We start from the raw sequence: 24,524 nt of genomic DNA on the forward strand, positions 1-24,524 counted from the left end.
GCTTGTTGTTTCACACTCTCAGCTATTTCTTACCAATGTAACAATCAACATAAAGCACATTGTATGTAGGGAGCCAGTTGCAACTAAATGTGTTAATTTGAGTTTACTTTTCTTTCTCAGTTTATAGGAAAAATAGAGAATTGGGCCAGATTAGACTGTGGGCGAGGTTAGATGAGACTCTGCCTCCAGAATTGTCCTTGAGCATGTCTCAGCTCATACACTCCCTCTCCAATTCATCCCTTGCTCTCTTCACTATGGGTGCAAAACATCCGCAATAGGACAGATTCTACTTTTATTTCAATGCACACAACTCCAGGCAGTTATGACAGAACCCCTCTCTCAATATCAGACTGTATCCCATGAGGGTCAAAATAATCCTGCACTCAGATAAATGCAGGATATCTTTCAATATAATTGCATTTTTCCTCACAGATGCAATATAACAACAGAAGGATATGCAAGCCTTGGACTCACTCCAGGGTTCAACTTGGGTATAGCTCTGGAGGCCAAGTACCTTCTGATATGGCCTCTCAGGCCATTCTATTTCTATTTTGCATAAAATAATGTATTATAGCTGGATCAAGCCTTGTGCAGAAGGTATTACTCTCTGTCCTTCCCTATCCCTCCTGAGATAGCTGTATAGTTGTTATTTGCTTCATATTGACTGGATAACTGAAAGCAAGACTGTGGAGTTCCTGAACCACTGACTAATTTTCATTGGTGCCTTGTCACACAAACACATTACGGTGCTGCAGCTTGCTCCTTTGTGCTGATCAGGGCTTTTTTTTGTAGCAGGAACTTCTTTGCATATTGGGCCACACACCCCTGATGTAACCAATCCTCCAAGAACTTACAGGGCTCTTATTACAGGACCTACTGTAAGCTCCAGGGGGACTGGCTACATCAGGGGTATGCGGCCCAATATACAAAGGAGTTCCTTCTACAAAAAAAGCTCTGGTGCTGATGAACACACCAACATCATGGGAGTGGTGGAAATGATTATTCAGAAAGTTGCATCAGGCAGACCTTTAAGCAATTTCCTTAGAGCCAAACCAATTCATCAGAAAACAGATGCTAAACTCCATTTGCTATAAACATACTGAGTATCCACTAGGAAAGGGAATTTGCAGGTATCACTCGCATTACCTTTGCCGCTTTGCTCTGCAGAAACCTTCATTGTCAATAAAGGAGGTGCAGCCATAAGAACATTATTGTTTTAAAAGAGGTACCTTTTAAATATTTTAGGTGCAAGATGGAAATATTCCAATGCATTTTCCCATTCAATAGAATGACAAAATTCAACACAATTTTAACCCTGAGAACCAAAGAAGAAGCTATTTGAGAGAAATCTATGAATGTAGTCCCTGCTAACAAATTCAGGACTACATTCATGAAGGAGGCTGCAGGTGCCCAGCATTCAAACAGGCACATGCATACAGTCAGTACATTGCCTAGGTTTCTAAAATGAGCTCAGGTGCCTAATTTTAGCCATCAGGATTGGACAGTTTTAGTCTGAAATGCTACAGCCTTCTGTACTGTTGCACCAAAGGTTAAAAAGCAGTATGCTTAAGTTTTCTTAGTTCTTGTTCCCCTACCCCATCTGCTCAGCCAGTGCAGCTCAAAAGCCAGCCACCAACAGCCATACAAGCTTGCCAGCATGCTGCCCACAGCATATTGAAAACCAAAAGCTCCTGACAAGTAGGACAGCAACAAAGCCAGCCTGTTATTTACATACTGCAGTCAGGGATTGTGGCAAACAGCATCCAGAGTGTTTACTACATAAGGCAGTGCGATCACTTTCTACAGCGTTATGCTTTCCAGTCAGTTAAAAAAATATACTTGTTTTCATATTTGCGGATATCCACACTGCTAGGGTTTTACTAGAAATTTTAAAAAGAAGACAAACACACCTAACTTCATTGTATTTCTTATAAATTTTATGATTAAAATTTGAAAAACAGTATTTGCTACTGATTCTTGCTTATGTTTAGAAATGTGTGTATCCTCAGAAAATGGGGAAGGAAAAAGAGAACTGTAGTTTTCTTTTTTAATTGAGGCAATAAATAACTTTTTCAAGGTGAGTTATTTAAGATACTGCCAAGATAAAATAACTCAGTCAAAGTGAAGCACTTTTATTCCATTGATTTAATGTGCCCACATACTAAGGCAGCCAAAGGGTCTTGGAAGTGCTTCACTCAGAAAGGAGTAAATAGTTGAATGGGGTGGGGAGAGTGATTCATAAAAAGTAGATTTGTTAAAACGGTATTGGAAGAACTGTGGAAATCACAGACAAGCATTTTTAAAGTAGGAGGCAATGGGTAGAAATCTAATGCTTTATAAGAAAATATTTTTTAAAAAAAACCTTTAAGTGCTAAAAAAATCTAATTAAGAAACTTATACCTAACTTTCATTCACTGGAACTCTGTGTGCATTTCTGTGCACAACACACACAATTTTCCTTTTAGCTACAACATATTAAGCACAGTATTATTTTTAAAAAACTAAGTTTTAAAATAAAGAACCACATGATTTTCTATTGAGTATGTACGCACATAGCAAGTAACATTTTCAAAGGTGTTAAAATATTTTAATGCAGATGCTAGTGCAGAAATCAGACAGAATGGCAGAGATAAGAAATGTAAACAGCTACCACATGCAAGGAAACTAGGTTACAAGCATCACAGCACCAGGCATCCACCAATCACCAGGGACAACAGGAAGTGAAATGCATAGCAACCACAAGCCCAAAAGCAGAAAAGCGCATACCTTTAGCTTGGAATGAAAATCACGAGATTTCCTTCTGGCAAGAACCTGAATGTGACTAGACACCTGCAGGGTAGGGGAAGGGAGGGAAACAAAGGAAAAGCCTGTAACCATGGAGATGAAAAGCCCCCTACAACTGGGCAAGCCAAACGTACCTTAATGGCGGCTTGAATTTCTCGAACTTTCTTCCTGGCTAAGACCTGTATGTGACTAGACACCTACATTGTTCAGAGTTATAAAATAAAAAAGAAAAGAGAACAAAAAAGAAAGAAAAACACAAAAGAAACACACAAAAATCAAATACAAAGTATCTCTTAGTTTAAAAAATAAAATAAAATGGGGGGGGGGAGTTATTTGCACCTTCAGTAAGCTTTGCTGTTAAAAGACCACATTCCCAGCCATTTAGCACAGAAGTTGGCCAAAATACAATCATCACTGCAGTGACCTGATTATGAAGAAAAAAAATTAACCTACTCAATTTTTGTTTCTAACCAAGAGAAACTGGTGTCTGCCTTGAGTTAGACAAGAATTATGTGCTCTTTTCTTAAACTTTTTTTTAAGTGCGAGGAATGACTACTGTCTTTTTAAGGCATGTTATACCGTAGTTTTTTTCAGAACTGAACAAAAGAAAATTTAGCATATCAAACAACAATACATGAATTTGTAAGACTTCAAAAGTCACATTATCGACTTTTGTCAAAAGTTCCAAGTTCTGCTGTAGCTGATCAAGTAACAAAAGTTTTCACACTGGAAAGAGCACTGAAGATGTTGCCATAAACCAGGGAGGTGTCTTTTGCCTACACCATGCATATAATATACCAACACACCAAAGAATAAAAGGGGAGAAAATGTATTCCAAAAGTCAACAAGTCAATTATGCAGCACCACAATTAATTAAAGAAAATGATCACATTACATTTTATTATATTTGTACTCTGCCATTTCTTCAGTGGCTGAGTATTTCAACTTTATAACAATGCTGCAATGCAGGGTCAGAAAGAGTGCAGTTGACCCCAGAGCATCCTGATATCATTACTGCACAGTGGAGACTGAACTCAAATTTCCCAAGTCCAAGTCTGAAACTTAGATAGCTGAAGACTAACACAATATTACAAAACACACAACCATAAGCACTCACTATATAATTACAGAGGTCATATGAAAACAACAGATACAATGAAATCATGCAGGAAGGATTCTGGAAACATCCTTATATCAAATGGTATATAATATTTATTCAGCAAAGTTCAACAACACTAAGAAATACAATCACTGCACTAGCCTGTTTCCATACTCCTTGTAATAAATAGTGTGTATTCATAATGCAGAACAGAGCTCCAAGCACAACTATATATCCAATTTTTAAGAAAGAAAATTAAAAACTTTAGCATCACCAAGCAGTTAAAACTGAATTCAGCTTGTAGGGAAAACTCACAATATATGTGCACAGCTTAAGTATGTGGGAACATCATCTATGCACCAGAGTCCCTGTGCATTTAAGGAATCCCTGGGATCTTGCCTGATTCTTGTATGCAACCTGCACAATAATACTTTGACTTTAACCCTTTTAAAAATAAAAGCAACGGGAGTTGCACCTCTAAAAAACAAACAAACCCTAATACAGTGAAGAATACACCAATGGTTGCCACAATTAGGTGGGCAACAGCTAAAATAGCAGACTGTAATGGCACCCAGTATCTTGTAGAGCTTGACAGTAACTCTTCCATGTTCAATCTCTCAAAATTTTAATTTTTGACTATTACAAAAATCATCTTCAGATGAAGCAGAAAAACTCATCCTGTCCCAATTTCTAAAATCATCTCTGCAATTTTTTCACTTTCATAAGCAGCTTTGTTTAACCAATGGGAAAAATTCAGCTATGTATGTGGGTATACCTTATTGTAGAATTTGCTCAGGGAAGCAGTAGGAGGTGGAGATTGGACTTACATTCTGTTCTTCACTTGCAGTCTCAGAGCAGCTTACAACTTCCCCTTCCTCTGCCCACAACAGACACCCTGTGAGGTTGGTGGGGCTGAAAGAACTCTGAGAGAACTGCTCTTGAGAGAACCACTCTAAGGAAACTGTGATTGACCCAAAGTCACTCAGCAGCTGCATGTGGAAGAGTAGGGAATCATACTCGGTTCTCCAAATTAGAGTCTGCCACTCTTAACCACTACACCAAACTGGCTGTCAACCAACTCACACCACCATTTGAACGTCCATGTATATACAGAAATCATGATTCAGACTGGATGGTTACAGCTGTATATCCAGGCTCTCAATGCTGTGACCTCCAGAAATAAAGCAGCAGCTGTAACTAGACTTCATGTCTTCAGATGACACATCAACACAAAGTGTGACTAATACTAGTGGTGTGCAGGGTTTTGTTTTTTGTTTTTTTTCTGCGTCTATTGGATTCCTAGATAATAAATACAAAAAGTGTGTGTGACAGTAAAATTCTGATTTCCAAAAATTACCATTATGAGAAATCTTGACCAATCAATCATACTTTCAAAGACTAAGTCATACAGAATCACAGCTAAAAAGAAACTGAACTAGGGGTAAAAATCTGATGATCATAACACATTCTGATTATAGTCAGAAGCATAATCTAAAGTGTGATTTTGGATTGTGCTACTTGTCTGCTGTTTTACTCCTGATTCATTCCGTTTCTCATTCTTAACATCTATTGTACTTTGGTTTCTTCCAAACAAAGAACTTTACCAACAAAACATAAATGGCTGAGTATGAGCCACTGGCATTGGGCCATTTTCCTCTCTTTCTCTGCTGAACTGGTATTACTATCCACGGTGCCACAAAACAGACACAGCATGCCTGTACAGGAACTTCATCTCTTCTCCTAACACACTAATATGACATGTCTATATATGAAGAAGTTGCAATTTAAAATCCAAAAGGATAGTGTAAGTGTAAGGATCATTTTTACTGGAATGTGGTACATCGTTCTGTTCCTCCAAAGCTCAAAACTAGATTGTGGAATCCACAATTCATTCCAAGAATGCATAAAAAAATTAGCATGACTGAGTTTCCACATGCATGCTTCATGGTGTCCTGATATTGCTGTGGGGCAGTGTTTTTTGCTGACTCATCTCTAAAACACAGACCTTTGTATATTTTGTATTTTACCTCCCAGGTTATCTGGGAGAGCTCTCTCAGCCCCCCCTACCTCACAGGGTCTGTTGTGAGGAGGAAAAGGGAAAGGAGATTGTAACCCACTCTGAGACTCCTTTGTGTAGTGAAGAGTGGAGAATAAATCCTATCTCCTACTACTACTACTTGGAAAGTCATTTGGCATCACAAAGGAGCAAAAACACTCCCCCCCCCCTTCTGCAGAGCATCTGTTATTTCTGAAGTGGGTCCTGACCTTTCTGAAAAGAGTGGGTCCTAATGGCCCCACTGCAGAAAGATTTCCACTCCTGCCAGAAACAGAGACCAATAGGGTTGGAACTTCAGAGTTATATAGCAGTCATTGTGAAAGTGTGTTTCTGAGCATATAGGTGAATTATAAGCATCAGTCAGAGGAAAATAAGGAATGCTCCTAATAGAAATCTTTTGCCCAAATTTCCTATAAGCAAGGTCCAATAAAATGTTCTCTCTCCATCACAACCCTTTTGAAATTGCCTTTGAACACTGCAAACCTATGCAGCAACTTTACTAAATTCAAACATTAAATTAGTCCTATGAACAAGTCAGAAAATTGCTGTGTGATACTTTTTTCAGAATGTCCAAGTAAGTGAGTTTAAATGGAGAAGATTTTCAAAAGCCCTGAATCATAGGAACCGTAAGTACAGAATAATCAGTGTTGTAGCAAAAATTCAGCTTCTGTAATACCAATGTGTTTATATACTATCTTGATTGCATAAATACACTTGATCAGAAGTTAAAAATATTTTGGATGCATCAGGTATTTTGAATACAATTATACAGCATTTGAAATAATTCTGTAATAGTTTAAAAATATGAGTGAAAATGATGGAAATAATTAGAGACTTTAAGACTACAAAGAGATCTCTACTTGAAAATGAAAGATTCTAAACTTGTAATAGACACAAAAACCACCTATTGCAGTCATCACAGGATACAGGATTCATGTAAGAATACAAAAAATCTTGAATGGTCTGGTGAAAAAATATATTTGTGGACTCTAGTGCAATGCTTCTGCAAAATGTAGTAGGCTTGCAATGCCTATTGTCATCAGTGCTCCTTTTCTCCAAGAGGAACTGCCTAGAAAGCATGCCATGCAGTTCTGGGGAATGAACAAAAAAAAAAAGAAACTCAACAGGAATTAATCACTGTCAGGCAAGGGTGAGGAAGGTTCTCCCAACTCTCAATGATGGTTTTGTGTGTAGAGGGGGAGAGGGTACAGTGGGTAGATGGACAAAGGAGAAGCTCATAAAAATACTTTAAGTGAACTCACTTTGGTCATGGAATTAATAGACCAACACGGCTGATATTAGTCTAAGACAGTGATGCCCAGACAGTTCTAAGCCATTACTACTTCTTGACCATTCCTGTATTCTCCTCCCTTAGCTTGTAATACCTGTCAGGATTTTCCATGCAGTGTTTTTAGTGTTAGGACTAGCTTTCAGGACTTTCTTGCATCATACAGGGCCAGCACTAGAGCCTTGGGTGCCCCAGGCTGGTGCCTGCCTGTGCCCCCCTCGCCTGCCCTGCCACCACACCCCCATCAGTGGGGAGGGCAGGCACAGCAGTGCAGCAGGGAAGGACTGGGCAGGCTCCACACCTGTGCAGCACACACTTCTTAGGGCAGTCTCGGAATGCCTCCAGGAGTTGACTGCATAGGCATGGCTTGCCCACAGCCCCCATTCAGCCTTCTCAGGCAGACCCAAGAAGGCTGAGCCAGGGCTGCAGGCAAACTGTGCAGACGCCCCACTCCGTTGCTCTAGCATTCAAGGTGAGAGCAGCTGGGCAGGGCGCATTCTAGTCTAAGTTCGGCTTCAATTGTGAGGGTAGCCAGGCTCGGAGAAGCTGTGCTGACCCCCATCTGGCTGCTTTTGCCTTCAAGGAGTAGCTGGGCAGGGGGTGTTCTCCTCCGAGCTTGGCTTCCCTTGCGAGGGAAGCCAGGCTCAGAGGAGAGCACATCCCGCCACTCTCAACTTCCTGGATCACAGACCCAGGAAGCCAAGAGCAGCACAGAGGGGGAGGGGGTGCCTGATGGCACCCCCGTAGGTGAGGTGCCACTCTAGGTAGCCACCAACCTCGCCAGCTCCCATGCACTGGCCATAATCATTAAAAACTCTCACTCAGTAGATTTTGAAGAGATCACAAAACACTGTAAGTAGTTCTTCAATTTTAAAAACATATACACAAGACGAATTCCGAACAATTACAATTTCAAACTCTGGATTCATAATGTGAGAGAACAAGAACTCATTAGTGAGGTATACTAAAAATGTCAACACTTTCTCATGACCAGGAAGCTAATTTATTCTTCAGAAAGTTATTTTAAAACATGTTTCTTTAATCAAGAGAAGAGCCCATAATGATACTTGTACAGCAATACTCTCAGTTCTGAGCACATTTCAGACACAACGGGTTTGATCAAAGAGCAGTTTCTTTACATAAAACACCCTAATTAATTGATTCTGAAATTAACTGATTAATGTTTCCAGGCTGGTTTTTTCAGACAGTTTCTTACAGTTTGAAAGTATATGGTGCGCCTAATAAAATGTCACTGCAGTGGTGAACAGCACAAAGAACAGCATTTTAAAGCAATCTTTAAAATATCTAACCGTAGCAGAAGCAAATGCAACCACTGCAGCCAGAACCTCTATAATGTCATCCACTGACATGCATGGGTTTTCCTCCTGAAGGACTCTCTTACCTGTTTCCTGGTCCGTGTCTTTCCTGTTCTAAGTTTGATGTATCTGGCTATCAGTTCATTCCTACCTGAAACAATAAGAATTTACAATGAAGGCCAAAGCAGCAACCTAGTAAGAATGTTAAAAATGCATGATGTAGAAATCCTGGCCAAATGTCATCTGTAATCTCAAATCTCAGATACTTTAGTTCTTTTCCCAAAACCTGAATTTCAGATTAAATAACACGAAGGAATGAGAACACAGAACATGACTGCAAGGAAAATACTTTAAATAAGTTTAACAGTACATAAGAGACCAAGCCAACTGACAATTAATCTACATGGACAGTTCCAAAATAAACAGCATTTTGTGAAGTCAATATAATCTGTTGAAAATGGCAATACTTTTCAGAACTAAAATGGCAATATATAGGACCAGTAAGTCCAACATGCTGTTTCACACAGTGACCAACCAGCTGACCTGTTCCCTGATGATGCCTATTAATGTTGATATCCAGAAGTTTACTGTCTCCATATATGGAGGATTCCTTATGCACTAAGGCTAGTAGAACAATGTTTTGAGTCCAGTAGCGTCTTTTAGACCAACAAAGTTTTATTCAAGGTATAAGCTTTCAAGTGCGCACACACTTCCTCACTTTCAGTGTAATGGAAGTTACCAGTCCATACTAAGGATGGCATGAACCAATCCACAAATCGCAACTCATGCACAAATCAGGCTGATTCGTGGTTCATTCTGAACCAGTTTGTTTGCTCGTGTCAAGCTCAAACTAGAAAATGAACCCTCTTTTTCCCTTGGTCTTTATTTGCTTCATTTTTATGGTTCGTTTTTCCAGACAGCCTGGCACTGATTCAATCAATTCCTAGGCAATGCTGGGACTAGACTTATGGGAGCTCCAGAAACACCCATAGCAGTTATCTTGATTGGCAATTCTGGGAGCCTATCACAGAGCTCTCATTCTGGTCAATAGGAGCAGACACCTTGACTTCACTGCTTCCACTTGCAGCACAAAGAGAAGTGTTAGCTGTTCTGCTGAACTTTCCTGGGGGCACTTGGGGGGCTGCAACTTGGACATTCCAAATCCAGTCTTCACCAAATGTGGAGGTTGGGGTGGAGGAAAACCTGCTAAAGACTCCCAGTGAGTTTTACACCTCCTGAACAAAACAAAACAATGAACCATGGACTAGGTTGGGCAACCATACAAATCACAAAATGAACCTCCAGTTTGGGCAATCACATGAAACCAGGTTGTTTTGTAGAAGAATAGGTGGTGGAGCTCATCTAGGAATTGTTATGCAGCTGCAATACTATTCAATGGACAAGAAGGTGGAACTCTCAGAAGGAGGAGGTGGAACTCTCAGAAAGGTTCAGGAGTTGTGCTCCTGTGAGCTCCCACTAAATCTGAGGCCTGCATGAAACACAAACCACCATTTTTGTGTTCTGTGCCTATTCTTAGTCCATATAAATAGGTAGAGGGGTGAGCAGTAAATTAGCATAATGAAGATGTTTAACAGATTCGAGGATCAAACAGGAATAAGAAGCTTAGTTTATATGGTTACCATTTGTTTGGCTTCCATTTCATTGCATCTGAAGAAGTGTATGTGTACACAAAAGCATCCCTTGAATAAAACTTGGTTGGTCTAAGGGGTGCCGCTGGACTCAAACTTTGTTCTGCTTTTTCAGATCAACATGGCTACCCACATGAAACAATGGCTAGTAGTCACTGATGGACCCACCCTCCATGAATCTGTCTGAGTCTCTTTAAAAAAAACCATCTTTGCTTGTGGCCATTACTACAGCCACTCACAGTGAATTCTACAATTTATTAATCTACTGAACAAAGAAATTTTTTCTGTTCTGAATCTTTTGCCCATCCACTTTTATCGGATGCTCCCAAGTTCTAGTATTATGGAGAGGAAGAAAGGGTTATATTTTAATTTTTTTTAACTGCAATTTCTACCAATCAGCAACAATGTGAAAGCAAGGGAGAGAAAACAACATGTGCCGCCCTCCATCACTCTTCTGGATCAAAAAATAAAACAAGATAGTACATTTATCAATGCAAGTAAATAAAGTATTATACTTTGTAGGCTGCTAAACTGATACTGTGCCCAGAAGATGAAAGACTAACAACTGACCCTTTTGCTCATTTCTCATCTTATCTATTAAGTAAACTCAGAAACACCCCAGTCAATTAATGCACTTCTCTGCTATGTTATGGGAATCCAGGGCAGCTAGGGAAGGAATGAACAGATCTGAGATCCTTACCCAGCTGAGACTGTGGTAAACAGATACAGCACTGTTTTCTTCAAATAGTCATGGAAATTATGGAAAAGTGACACCAAGATTAGAAGTAACTCTTAGAACAGGCGTGGACATTAAGTTTCTATTCATGCAAGGAATTGACTTCTCCAGCACTTCTGAACCTACCCCTCAAGGTTCCAATCATTCTCTGTTCTCAGTCCTGCTTTATCTCCAGGGTCTGTCTTCATTGTCCACTTTTTGTAGCCTTCTGAAGGCCTTCATCACTGGTACTTTAAGTCCCTCTGTCCTCTCAAGGAGTTTCCCTCCAATTTCTCTAGACTCTGTTCATCCAACCCATTGGCACCTTCACTAGGACTGGTAAATCCCCAAGTCCTGTACTGCAGGGTGCCATGTAAACTCTTTCCTTAGTATGTCCTGAATCTGCACTTCCACCTCTGCCTTCACTGGTTCTGAGCATGAGAGTCTGTGGCTTTTTTGGGTTACAGGTGCTCCCCTCCAGCAGCCCCTGCGTTTTGATTCCACCCTTCCTGTTTCACCCCCAGCTTTGCTGCTCTGTGATCCTTTTGATCCTCTACACTTCATGTCTTTGCCTCAGAGGCTGTTCTTCCTGATTTAGGCTGCAACAATGGCTATTTCTTTGTTTCAAGTCCCTGACTCTAGACTCCCTGACATGGCTTTCTTCCCTTCCTCAGGCATGGTATCCCTCAAGGGACTTCCTCTCTCCTTACTGATCTCCCCATCATCCTTTAAAGATCTTAATCATTGGGTCAGATCCCACCCTCTCATCACCAGTGGCATGCCATTTCCAGCTCCATCATTTTCATATCCAACTGAGTCATGTAAAGCCTTAGCCACCAGCTGAGCCCTGTAGGACCATTCCTTTGGCCACAGTGAATATCATACCACCAGCATCCTAAAAATGACTAAGATAGATGGATAGGGCCAGATAGAACCTGGGCAAATAAATATTGTGGATGTACAGGTAACAACTGCATTGTTTTGAAATACAGTACTATATAATGTGTGGTTCCTCTACAAGAGAAAGACAGCACAGCTGTAATCACACATGCAAAATAATGCAGTTTTAATCCACTTTCAATGCACTTTCCAACTGGATTTTTCCAGTTCACACAGTAAAATCCAGTTGGAAAGTGCATTGAAAGTGCATTGAGACTGCATTATTTAGCATGTGTGATCACAGCCAAAGTGGCTCATTCTGAACTCTGGAAATACCTAGGTCAAATCAGTATTCTGCCACAAAGCTCACTGGGGCCAGTCGCTATGCCACTACCTAACCTACCACATAATTGCCACTACCTAACCTACCACATAATTGTGAGAATAAAATGGAGATAAGGAACTTTATACTTCTTAAACGTTTCCTAAATTCTCCCTACCAGGATACTGTTATTGGTCCATAGGGGTAATACTGGTAAGAATATCTGTTGTTTTATTTTTGTTCTCAAATGACCTGACCAAGCTGAACAGGAGACTTACAAGTCTGTTTGTGTCAAGTACTGCAGAAAATCATGTTCTAGGTGTACAATGTTTGTAAAAGATGTGGTAAAATTTTCAAGTTCTGTTATCGAATCTGTAGACATTTTTAGACCTGCTTTAAAAAAAGCTCTAACTCCATAAAGATTCACAGCCTTGGGCAAACCAGTACCAAACCTTAAACTCCAACTTCAGATCAATTCAGGGGAGTAAAACAGAACTTTTTATCCTATTAAAACTTATTTAGTGTTAGTTTTTACTACAGCTTTTACTACTAGTTGGATTGGTGGTATCAGAATGACTATTCCTGGCAAGCAACTTTACAAAAAGTGTTTTAAATCAGCCTCAGTGACATCTGCATGTGTTTGGGCAATAAAAAAATGTCAGCCTTTTATATTCACATAAGTTGTGCTATAAGCATGGTTCCATGTCTTGTGCTGAGAAGAGGGGGAGACACTTCTTGAACAGAGGAGGGAAAAGAGGAAATTTTAATGCCAATTTAGCTAACAAGAAACCTCTTGTAGATAAAAGTCAGCAACTGATTAAACAGTTTCAACCACCAAGTAACACACCAACTATTTAAAAGCCATGAACAAAATCTATTTTAAGCCTTTAAAAATATTACAGGCAGGTGTTAAGTCATCCCCATGGTGAGTTTTGAGAGTGGTCCCCGTAGCGAGCTGGTGGAGTAGGGGACTGGGGTGTGCTTTCCTATCCAGGCAGCATTTTGTTCAGACAAGCTTACTGCAGAAGGTCATGTGACATAGGCCAAATAAACAGCATCTGGGGATTTTCAATTACAGACCTTCACCCAGCATGCCTGCACTGTAATCTCTACCAGATGAGGCTCAGGCCTCACTATTTTCAATAATTCACACACTGTGTACACATAACATGACAATAAGGGCATTCATGCAACCGCCTGATTCGCACATCAAAGCTCCCAAATGGCCAGCTGTAAGCATGCTTACTGCTGAATAATTCATTCTTTTCACAGGCTTGAAAAAACGCTCAGCAGGACTTGGCAAGCTTGTGTTCTTTCCTGTGTGGTATGCTAAACTCAAATTTTGAAAGAAGTACAGCCCCACTTTTTTAAAAAAGGAGATTCAACCATTTAAATGCACATTTGCAAGGATTCAAATGGCTTAAAATAAAACAGTCAACTGAACCAGCTACAATTCCAAATGAGGGAATGAAAGAGCTCAGGAAGAGAGCAGATACAAAACACTCATGTTTCTAAAGCAGGTGTTTAATAAAAAAAAATAATAAAGCAGCTTTTCTGCTGCAAAGCTGTCTCTTGCATAAATCACATATACATTTTTTTCAGCATTACCAGATGCTTAACAGTTTGCAAGTTCAGCAAACTTAATTTCCATCTAACTAGTATTTGTTCTACCACAGTACCATAACGAGTAGGCTTTGTATAAAGACCTCTGTTGGGGGGGGGGGGGGGGACTGTGATCACAATGACAATGAAGCCAACTTGCACAGATTAATCTTTGTTTTGGTTCTTTTAAGGCTAAAAACCCCCAGCTTTCATTTTCATTGCAAGGCAGATATACTAAAGCTCTTCTAACCACATCACTGAACTCTGATAAATTTGCTGCCCAAATTGTCCCAAATATGGCCTTTTAAGGCAATTCCCCGCTTCATAATATCAAATTTTCGTATCTGTCAATCAACACTAGAACCAGCAGGCTCAACTAGTCATGACCTCCCCTCATAGCAAACACATGCTGCTCACCAGCTGTGGGCTGTGTATTTTTACACCCTTTTCCCTATCATTCAGAGTGGTTTCCTCTTAATCACAATAATCCTAAAAGTACTAAAACATATCAATCGTCCTTTAAGCCCTGCCTACAAAAGGCCAGCCATCCTGCCTTTATGGGCTTGTCCAGCAGCAGCTGATACTTCATTCAGCTGCAAATCCAATTTAGCAGCTACAAGAGGTTTAACATCCCTGGAAAAATATTGGGTGTTGATCCTACACAATTCAATCAGCAATATTCCTCTAACGTATTGTTTTGGCTTTTCTGCCATATTTGCACTACTGTTGGGAGTTCCCTCTATGATATCAAACACGGTTTTACTTCTGGTATTGCTGCATGTCTTGACTGAACAGTTTTTGTTGTTGTTTTTAATCATTTTTTAATAACACAATATTATGAAAACATCTGTAATTCAAATATTACAGATGTAAATACACTAATAGAAAAGAAATGCCAGGGTAATTCTATAAACTGGAAAATGTACATTTATATATAATTTTAGAAGAATTGTTCAAAGTGTGTGCCTATGGGAAAATCCACAGTAATTAATTTGCTTTTTGTAGATTAGATGACAAGCCATGAAAACAGTACATTTATTATTTTACATTATTATAAATTTGAAACAGAAATGACTCCATAAGTTTAACAATTTTTTAAAAATAAATAAATTAAGAACTGGGGCTGTTTTTTCAAACACAAAAGTGTTTGCTTTATAAAGGAACCTACCTACAAGGCCTTGATTTGAACTCACTTTTTTCTTGATTCATTGTTTGTAATTTGGTTCCACAATATCTCTTCCATGATAATCCCACGTTCTGCAAACTCGGTACTTAATGACCACAATCTAGCACAACACTTGATTCTCTGGGTTTAAATAATCTTAATTCTGTATTGGATTGTGGTAGGCTATTTAGCCTTTGCAAACCCATTCTGCAATTTGACACCACTATCTGTAGCACCAAAGAAAAATATAAAGAACTGCAAAGGAACATTTCAGTTTGTATAACTACCAAACATATTTATTTACTGGTATTGCTAGCCTCAACAACAAAATACTTACAATTTACAATAGGTATGGTGTGGATTGATTTCAAAGTTTTGAAAAAATTGATCTGTCTTATAACTGCACACTTTGCTATGTGGTACTTCAGTCCTTTAAGAATGTAAATATTAAGTTGCAAACCTAGAACTAAGTCTAGTCAATGCTTAAGAGAGATGGAATTGAAACAGTCTTCCAAATTAGATGGCAGAAAGATCATTATCATTAATTTCTTTTATGACATAAAAAACCTAGTTGAATATAATTTTATAGGCTGAATTTGTATTCGACTATTCTGAAATGCTGATTTATACAGCGAGTCAACCAATGTTAAACAAAGTGTTCTTTGCCAAGAGCTCCTAATGAAAAGTCCAGCTTGGACAGAAATCCTTCAAATAGGCAGACAATAGGCTGGCTCATCTGTCATGCATGATGGATGAGTTAAGGAGATTAAAATCAATATTTGCATCATAATAGATAAAAATTAGCAGAATAGAATTTTTCAGTTGGTGGCTTCAGCTTTACTTGTTCTTCAAGGGAAAAGAGGGCTCATTTTTAGAATTACAGTTGGCTTACAATATTCACTTGAAGAGGTTTAACTTTCAGTGCTGATGGATTCTCACATTGAAGAATTAAATAAAGTTAACTTGGATATGTTTCAAAATTTAATATAAATGTTAAGTCTGTATTATATCACTTTAAATTGTCATCAATTACACAATATGGGGAATTTACAGTTTAAATCCATTTTATATACTATATACCAACCTGAAGGGAAACAGAGAAAAAATTTTCATGAAATTTAAAGTTCTAATACTGTGAGATGGAATGGATCTATTTTCTACTACTGAACAATGTAAGCAAGATGTCTGAATAAAGCAGATCTCCATGTTACTTAGAAGAGAATGATACCATCTTGTAGATTTAATTAAAATTATAGCAAAGGGATGTTCACAGAGCTATTAAAATGTTTTTCAAATGTAAATAGCACACTATAGCATAAACAGTTAACATAACCAGAAGCACATAAGTATGAGAAACAATTAGAAAGTCTTTCATACTAAGATATTTTTGTGAACTGATACATACACAGTAATACCCAAGTTGTCTTTGAGGGCATTGCTAGTCAGCATACTTCTGCCCTCAGCAGGGCTGGATCTGGGGGGGGGGGGGGCAGAGGGGGCTGCTTGCCCTGGGCGCCAATGGAGAGGGGGGCACCAAATTGGGTATAAATTCCATTGTATTCTATGGGACCATAAGATCGAATGGTCCATAAGGGGGTGCCATTTTTTAATTTTACTCCCCCTCCAAAAACATGTAGATCTGGTCCTGGCCCTCAGTACCAAACTACTGGATGTGGTATTCTGCTTTTCATTGTTCTTACACCTGTGTATTGCCTGATCTATCCAATCATTTTGTGCATTTAATACAGGAGGACAGAACTGGTAATTTTGTCTCAGTGAATTCTCGTTTACTGTGACCCATGTCACCATGCAGCACAAAGCTAATGTTTTACAGATGCAAGCTTCTTCTAGGGGCAGATTTAAAAACAGAGCAACAGTGTATCACAGTAAAGGCTATCATGAGTTTGTGAAACAGTCCACTGCCTTGCTTAGACCCCCAGTCCCAGTTAAATGGCTCAGTAAAATACATGCTGTCAGGGCTTTTTTGTAGAAAAAGCTTGGCAGGAACTCATCTGCATATTAGGCCACACTCCTTGATGTCACAGGAAGTGATGTCACCCATTCAGTAGGTTACTTTCTGCATACTGACACAGAACAGTACAGTGCCATCAGCTGCATTTCATGGATGTGTGTTCACACACAGCTCAATGAGAGATCTTGTTTCACTCCCCCCAAACATGGCCAGAGAGAGATAGCCATGTGCGGCGGAGCAGGAGGGGGCACTCGTGAGTGGCTCTGCATCTCTTGCTCTCTTCGCTGGCTTGTTGGAGGCTGGTGATGGCAGAGAGGATGGAGTGTGCAGTCTGGGAGTGCCTTCCCTCGGCCGGAGAACTTTTTTTTAAGTGGGAGTACTGGCCAAGCCAGCTGGAACTGTGTTCCTGTGTGTTCCTGCTCAAAAAAAGTCCTGCATGCTGTGGCCATCAACTGACAGTTGGGGGAGTTGCATCAAAGATCCTTCCGTAGGAAGGAAGCTGTTAATTTAAAATTATTTGATGTCTAGCATGTGCAAAGAGATATTTAAACTACATTGTGTTATGCAAGAGATCTAGAGTCAGATTACACATGATGACAAATTCAGACAGCCAACAAACAAAGACCAAGTGGAAAGCATGTCATCAATGTGAGCTTGATTTTTTATGCACAGCACCCCTAAACTTGATTTCTGAATGGTTGGTTGTTGAGTTGGTTAGAACTTGGGGTTTTTTTTGGGGGGGGGGCAGTGTTTGAAGAATTGTTGTGAAAGTATATTTTCTCCCATTTGTGAATGCTCAGGCCTAGAAACACATTACTTTTAAATAATCAAATCACTAACATTAAAATGCTTTTTTGCTTTCAGAATCTAGGGAACAAAAGAGAATGATCACTCTAGTTCCTTTGACACCAACTATGCACCACCCCCTTTACCATCTGAGGGAAAAATCAGACCAGCATTCAGAAGTACCATTTTGAATTAACAGAATGCTTTTGCTTCTTTGCCCCTCAACTAAAGACAGCTATAATGTAGACAGGCAAAGAGAAAAGATATGTAAGGTGCATATCTGATGCAGTAGTGGACACTTCCAGGATTAAACAGTAATTACAATTTAAAGATTAATTAATTCTGTTAGATAAGAGGTTGATCCCAAAGGTTCTCTGCTGTGCATAGAAGCAGAGAACTGTGAGCAGAGGGGCCCCTTTGAATCCAACTACAAAATCTGGATCGATTCTTATTTTATCCAAGTAGGGAAGGACAGCACACCTGAAGCTCCCACATGGCCTCCCACCCAGGTACATGATCATTTATTATACAATAGATCTGAGCTTATCTCCAAGCAACTTGTGATAAAATGGTTCTGTGGAACCATTATGCTCAGTTTTGGGCACTACATTTTAAGAAGGATGCAGACAAGCTAGAATGGGTCCAGAGAAGGGTGACAAAGATAGTGAGGGGTCTAGAGACCAGGTCCTATGAAGAAAGGTTGAAGGAGTTGGGTATGTTTAGCCTGGAGAGGTGGCAGCTGAGAGGTGATATGATCACAATCTTCAGGTACTTGAAGGGCTGTCATATAGAGGATGGTGTGGAATTGTTTTCTGTGGTCCCAGAGAAAATAGAGGCTTTGTTCTGTAGCTCCTGTGTGGTTGAGCAAGCCTGGCAAAACAAGCTGTGATGCAGAAGAAAGCAAGAGAGAGGGAGAAGGAAGCAGACAACAGCCAGTTGCTCCAGGGCCTGATAGGAGCCCTCAGGGGATCTGATTAAGCCACCGGGCTGCGTACTTTACATCCTTGGGCTAGACTCTTCCTCAGAACCCAGTGAGCTGCAAGACATTCTGTGTGGTAACATGCTTTATGCCACTATACTCCAACAGAATGAGACAGAAATGTGATCAGCAGAAAAGTGACTCCTCTGGAAAGAATCATCAATAAACAACACCTGCAGCAAAACATCAAGAGTTTAACAGTTTGCAGCTACCCTCAGAGGTACAGCAGAGTAAACAGAAGAGATTAATGCTACCACCCACATGGTAACTATCCCCTCTGCTCACATTCTCTTCAGCACGGTTATCTAACTACAAACAAAATATTTTGTACATAAAATTCCATATAAAAAATCCAGTACTTGTGAAAATATGAAAACCTTCTAAGTTTAATTTTTATGATATTTGTAGTCCCCCAATAACATGATCCTCAAAAACCATTCTCTCATAGGCTAGTATTAGGGTTGCCATTAGGATGGCAAACTCTTGGAGATTTGGCGATGGACCCTGAGGGAGGGCAGGGTTTGAGGAGATGAGGGACCTCAGCAGGGTATAATACCAAAGTCCATCCTTCAATGTTGCCATTTTCTCCAGGGATACTGCTCCATGTTGTCAGTACATCAGTTGTAATCCTGGGAGATCACAAGGCCCCACTTGGAGGTTGGCAACCCTAGCTATTATGCTATTTTTATAATCCCCTTTGAAACAACTGTCACATGCAAGTGGATTTTGATATTAATCTCAGGAACAATTATCCCCCCCAAAAAAACTGCTACAAAGAACAAATATTTCACATACATTGTCATGCAGAGGTGTCAAAAAGTGACTTGACTCATTCAGTTTTTGACATTTAAAAAAATGGATGTGTGTTTGTGTGCTGTCAAAGTCACAGCTGAGTTATGGTAATGCCATAAGGTTTTCAAGGCAAGAGACATTCAGGGGTAGTTTGCCATTGCTTACTTCCACATCACAACCTTGGTATACATTGGAGATATCCCATTCAAATACTAGCCAGGGCCGATCCTGCTTAACCTCTGAGATCTAACAAGATTAGGCTAGATGTGCCCCCAAAACAAGATCAATCTAGTTTGGTATTAATATCCATTAAAGACTTAGAGAAAAACCCTCTTCTCAATGATACACTTTGCCTCACAAGCAAAAGGTTTAATGAAATATAACACTCACTCCATCTTTATCTGTAACTCATGCAGCTTGTATATATTAACAAAGCAAAACCATATCTGATTCATCCCTTCTTAACCACACAAACCAAGACAGATGCTGTATTCAAACATCCTGAGAAACTTCTATAATAGACATGGAGATGGCTATATTTGTGCACTGCTCCCCTCAATGCAGGGTTGCCAGCCCCCAGGTGGGAGCAGGGGATTGCCCAATTTCTTGGGCTCCTCCCCACTGCCATCCAGTGTTGGGGAAGCCCTGCCCCCAACAGCCAGCACCTAGCACAATATCCCCAGTGTGATGACATCATGCAGACGTGACATCATCACACTGGGGATGCTGCATGCAGCAATGTCACCATGCCCCCCACTCCCACAAAGCTCCCTCCAACCCCTCCACTGGCAAGGAGGTATGATCTGGCAACCCTACCATATTCAAAGTATGAATGAAGGCTTCCTGGTTGTAAAAGCCTCCAGTTCAACCAGTTGTGATTGATAAATGTGGGCACCTGGGCAAAATGGAATTTATTTAGTTATAAGCTTTTTAACACCTCTCCAGATTCTGCAAGAAGTTTACTGCATTCTCACAAACCAGGATTTTAAACTGTATTTTAATTCCAGTTTGTGGTGAGAATTAGCACTCCAGCATGCCCAGCTGACAAACCAGGAAACCTTTAATCACTTTCCACACATGAGAGGAGGAAGGGAGCATTAAAACATAGTACCTAAGTCCCTGTATGTTACAGTCACAGACAAATCAAAGTTTAGCATGACCTCTAAATGTTGTAGACTTTTAAACTGTTGCTAAAAGCACCAACTACATATCTTCCCAAGAGATTTTACATTTAATGAATGTAATTTAAGAAAATAATAATTTGTGTATTTCCCTTCATACCATACGCAGATCCTGTCTCTCATACACATATAATATAGAACAATTTAGCAAGTATAGCAATTTCCAAGAAAGACAGGGTACTGATAGATGACGTTTACCTGTTTGCTATAAAACAACAAAATATGGATTATTATATGTAGCCCCATCTGTGGACACTTAAATCCGGAGACTGGAGCCATGAACAGACAAGGTACATCTTTCCACAAACCTGAGAAAAGCCCCAGCAGGTTGAAAAAAAACCCACAGGAGTGGGGGAGGGAAAAGCACTGGGAGCTAACCTCCACCCAAATAATAGAAGCAGCATTTGTACCTTTAAGAGACAAATGCCCTTGAAGTATTTTGGGGGTTGCTAGGTAATGACAACAATACTGCCAATCTTCAAAAGCCTTGGTTACTGTCAGTAAAAGGTGGGAGGGGGGCTCTTGGACCTATGAAGAAGGACTCATCAGCCTGCAAGCAACCAATGAGAGATTTGCTACCATGTAACCTGTATGACTCACCCAGGCCTGGCTTTTTGCTCCTGTTCAACAGCAGCCATCTCATGAAACCAAGCTGGTATAGATCAAGATGTTAGTCTTTCTGTAACAGCAGAAAACAATAAGAGTCCAGTAGAACCTTAAAGACTAATAAAATTTGTGGTAGGGTATGAACTGTCGTGAATCACTGCTCACATCTTCAGATACAGCTAGAATGTGAGTCCATCTGTGCTTTATTGGAAAGTGATTTCAGATGCAAGCAAATGCCAATAAAAGGTGTGACTGATTAGGTGTGATATGCAGAGAGGTAGGCATGGATAAATCAGCATTGGTAATGAGACAGGAAACCCATGTCTTGATTCAATCCAAGTGGATGCATTGGTCTTGAGCTTTGTGTGGTATAGTGTTTACAGTTTCAGGCTAAGATTTGGGAGACTCAGGTTCAAATGTCCACTCTGACATGGGATTTGCTAGAGAGGTAATACAAAGTTTATCTGACTATCAACTCCTCTTGAAGGCATGCGGGCTCAGAAGTAGGGTGCAAATCATAAGAAATAAAGTAAAACAGAAAAAGTTCTAACCTAACTTGAAAACTACATGTACCTGCCATTAACCAACCCCCCCCCCCAAAAAAAATAATCATGGGGTGGAGCAGACAGCTGTATGCATAAAAAAAGCTTCCCAGCTGTCTCACATGCACACCCACATAGAGAGAACTGCTTTTCAGTTTACCCTCCTCAGATGCCTTGGAGGTGTGAAGTCAATCTGGGCTCTAGAATCCTGGTTCTGAGAGCTCACCAGAACACAGCAGTCAATGGGCTAATGTTACTCATATCAGAGGGATTATTTTCACCCCAGTATATGCAACATATTGATCTAGGACTGATGATATCTTCCCAGCATAGCTGCCTGTATCCCACTGGTTCATCTCCATAAAAATCAGCCCTGCTTTTCAGATACAGCAGTTACAACATTTGTATCTGTGTTACCTTAGCTTTCTCTGGATGGATAGTCTTATTTTGAACTACTGCAAACCTCTTATTGGTTGCTATCTTCCCAACAACTATTGTTTCTCATCTATCAACCACGTTCATTTCCCAATCCAAAGTCATGCCTGCTACACAATCCATACTGTTCCCCAGGCAGCCTCTAACAGAGAGCTTTACATTATTCCCAGCATTTTCTACACCTTGAGTCACTGCTCACATCTTCAGATACAGCTTTGCAACTATAACGTTTTAAAAATACAGGGCCTGTAAAACAGGGTCTGTAAAACAGAGCTCTTTCACCAGGCAGTTAATGTCACTTGTTATTGGCCTCCCCCCTTCATTCCATCCCAGTGCTATAAGATCTGCTGGACTTGTACAATAGGCCATGTCTGTGAGGCAGAACCTGTCATTTTAGTCTCTATTGTCACTCTGTAGTTATAGATTTTATATATTTTAAATTGGTCTTTTATTGTTTTTACTGTTGATTGTTTTTATGATGTAACCCACCCTGAGCCTGTCCTACAGGAAGCGTGGGGTAAATTCTATTTTTTTTTAAAAAAAAGCAATGAAAACAATTTCATCCTGGAGTCAGTCAGTCAGTCTGTCTGTCTAATGTATATTCCCCCCTCCCTTAATGGGCTCAGGGTGGCTAACAACATTTAAAACTACATAGAATAGTAAAAACAATATACAGTAAAAATGATATACAGTTGCCCTGCAGTTCTCAAGAGTACTTTTGAACAGGAGTTTTCCTGAACATGCGGATCAAAGATTGTATTTGTAGAACTTTCCCTCCGAGTTTTAAAACTCCTCCCCAAAGCCTCATCCATCATTCACCTGCGAGAGCACTGATTCCGGAAGTCACTAGGTGTGGTGTTCAGAACTGCATTGACATGTGCTCTCCTCCAAGCAGGGCTTCCCTCACAAGAAAAGCCCAACTCAGAGGAGAATGTGCCTTGCCTGGCTGCTGTCACCTTCTAGGGCAGGCACAGTTGGGGGGCACAGGACAGGTGCTGACCTGGGGTGCCTGAGGCCTGCCAGGGTCCCAGGCAGATGAAAGAGGTGGTGGCAAAGGAAGGAAGGCTCCAACTGGTTGAGAGGTGCCCCACCATCCCCTTCAGTTGTCTGGGTCCCATGGCAGCAATGTGTGCTCTGCCGCGTGGGGGGCAGGAATTCTTGCCTGGGTCTTCTTTCTTTTCAAATATAGAAGTAAAACTCAGTAAAAGGTGAGGAGCATTGTTTTAAATGCAGAAACATTTTGAATGACGCGAGTTTGTAGCAGGTGGATTCAGTGCTCATTAGATCTGGAGCAAAGCTGAATGGAGAAAGAGCCTTTCACTCTTTTCTTCCCATCTTTTCCCTACCATTCTCTCTCTCTTTCATTCTGTTTGTCTATCTTCCTTCCTGCCTGCCACCTACACATTTATCACTCCCCTCCTGAATATTTTTTCTAGGGCCCGTTGTATTTCTTCCTACAACGGGCTTTACCGCTAGCATTTAATAATTCTTGTATATAATGCGTTAATTTTTAAAATAACATTAATAAATGTTAATGTTTGTTTTGTGTAATAAAACTGATTTATTAAAATTGTTGGTTAGAATTTAAAACATATTAGGAGATAATTTGTGATGGCTGCCTGAGATTTAGAGTGCCTAGAGGCCTCCACAGGGTTTAATCTGGCACTGTCCTTAAATTGTGGTGCCAAAACTGAACACAATACTCGAGGTGAGGTCTAACCAGAGCAAAGTGATACCATCACTTCACATAATCTGGACACTACACTTCTGTTGATACCATCCAAAATTGAATTTGCATTTTAGCCACTTCATCACACTGCTGACTCATGTTCAGTGTACAGTCCACTAACACCCATAGATCCTTTTCACATATACTACTGCCAAGACAAGTCCCCCATTCTACAATTATCCATTTGATTTTTCCTACCTAAATGCACTTTGCACTTATTCCCACTAAAATTCATTTTATTTGTTTTAGCCCAGTTTTCCAACCTGTCATCCTATCTCCACCTTCTATTGTATTTGCAACCTCTCCCAATTTACTACCATCTGCAAATTTAATAAGCATTTCCTCTTTTCTTTGATCCAAATCATTTATGAAGATGTTGAACAAAACAGGATGAGACAGGTAGGGAGCCAGTTGCTTAATCTAGCACAACTGAAAAAATGCCAACTTGGCAACCCTCACAACCTGGGCCTCTATAGATAATGTAGCATCCAAAGTCACAGCCAGACTCTTGATGGTTGGTGTCTGTGATAAGGGCGCATTGTCAAAAGTTTGGAGTTGGCAACCTGACCAATGCTTCCCACCCCCCCAGCCACAAAACCTCTATTTTGCCTGGATACCTGGTTATCC

The 24,524-nt window shown here is 40.2% G+C and overlaps 1 protein-coding gene across 5 annotated transcripts in view; it reads right to left on the reverse strand.

Moving 5' to 3' along the window:
- Positions 1-24,524, reverse strand: part of TEAD1 (TEA domain transcription factor 1) — a 360,416-nt gene that overhangs the window by 96,142 nt on the left and 239,750 nt on the right. For 2 of the 5 annotated variants that reach the window (XM_060263079.1, XM_060263080.1), the window contains 3 exons: positions 8,630-8,694; positions 2,919-2,981; positions 2,767-2,829 (listed from right to left, as the gene is read on the reverse strand). In XM_060263079.1, the coding sequence (XP_060119062.1) occupies positions 2,767-2,829; positions 2,919-2,981; positions 8,630-8,694 (191 nt within the window). The remainder of the gene's footprint in view (positions 1-2,766; positions 2,830-2,918; positions 2,982-8,629; positions 8,695-24,524) is intronic. The other 3 variants (XM_060263081.1, XM_060263083.1, XM_060263082.1) reach the window with 2 other exon arrangements.

Source organism: Heteronotia binoei, chromosome 21 (genome assembly GCF_032191835.1).
Source record: "Heteronotia binoei isolate CCM8104 ecotype False Entrance Well chromosome 21, APGP_CSIRO_Hbin_v1, whole genome shotgun sequence".
Lineage (NCBI taxonomy): Eukaryota > Metazoa > Chordata > Lepidosauria > Squamata > Gekkonidae > Heteronotia > Heteronotia binoei.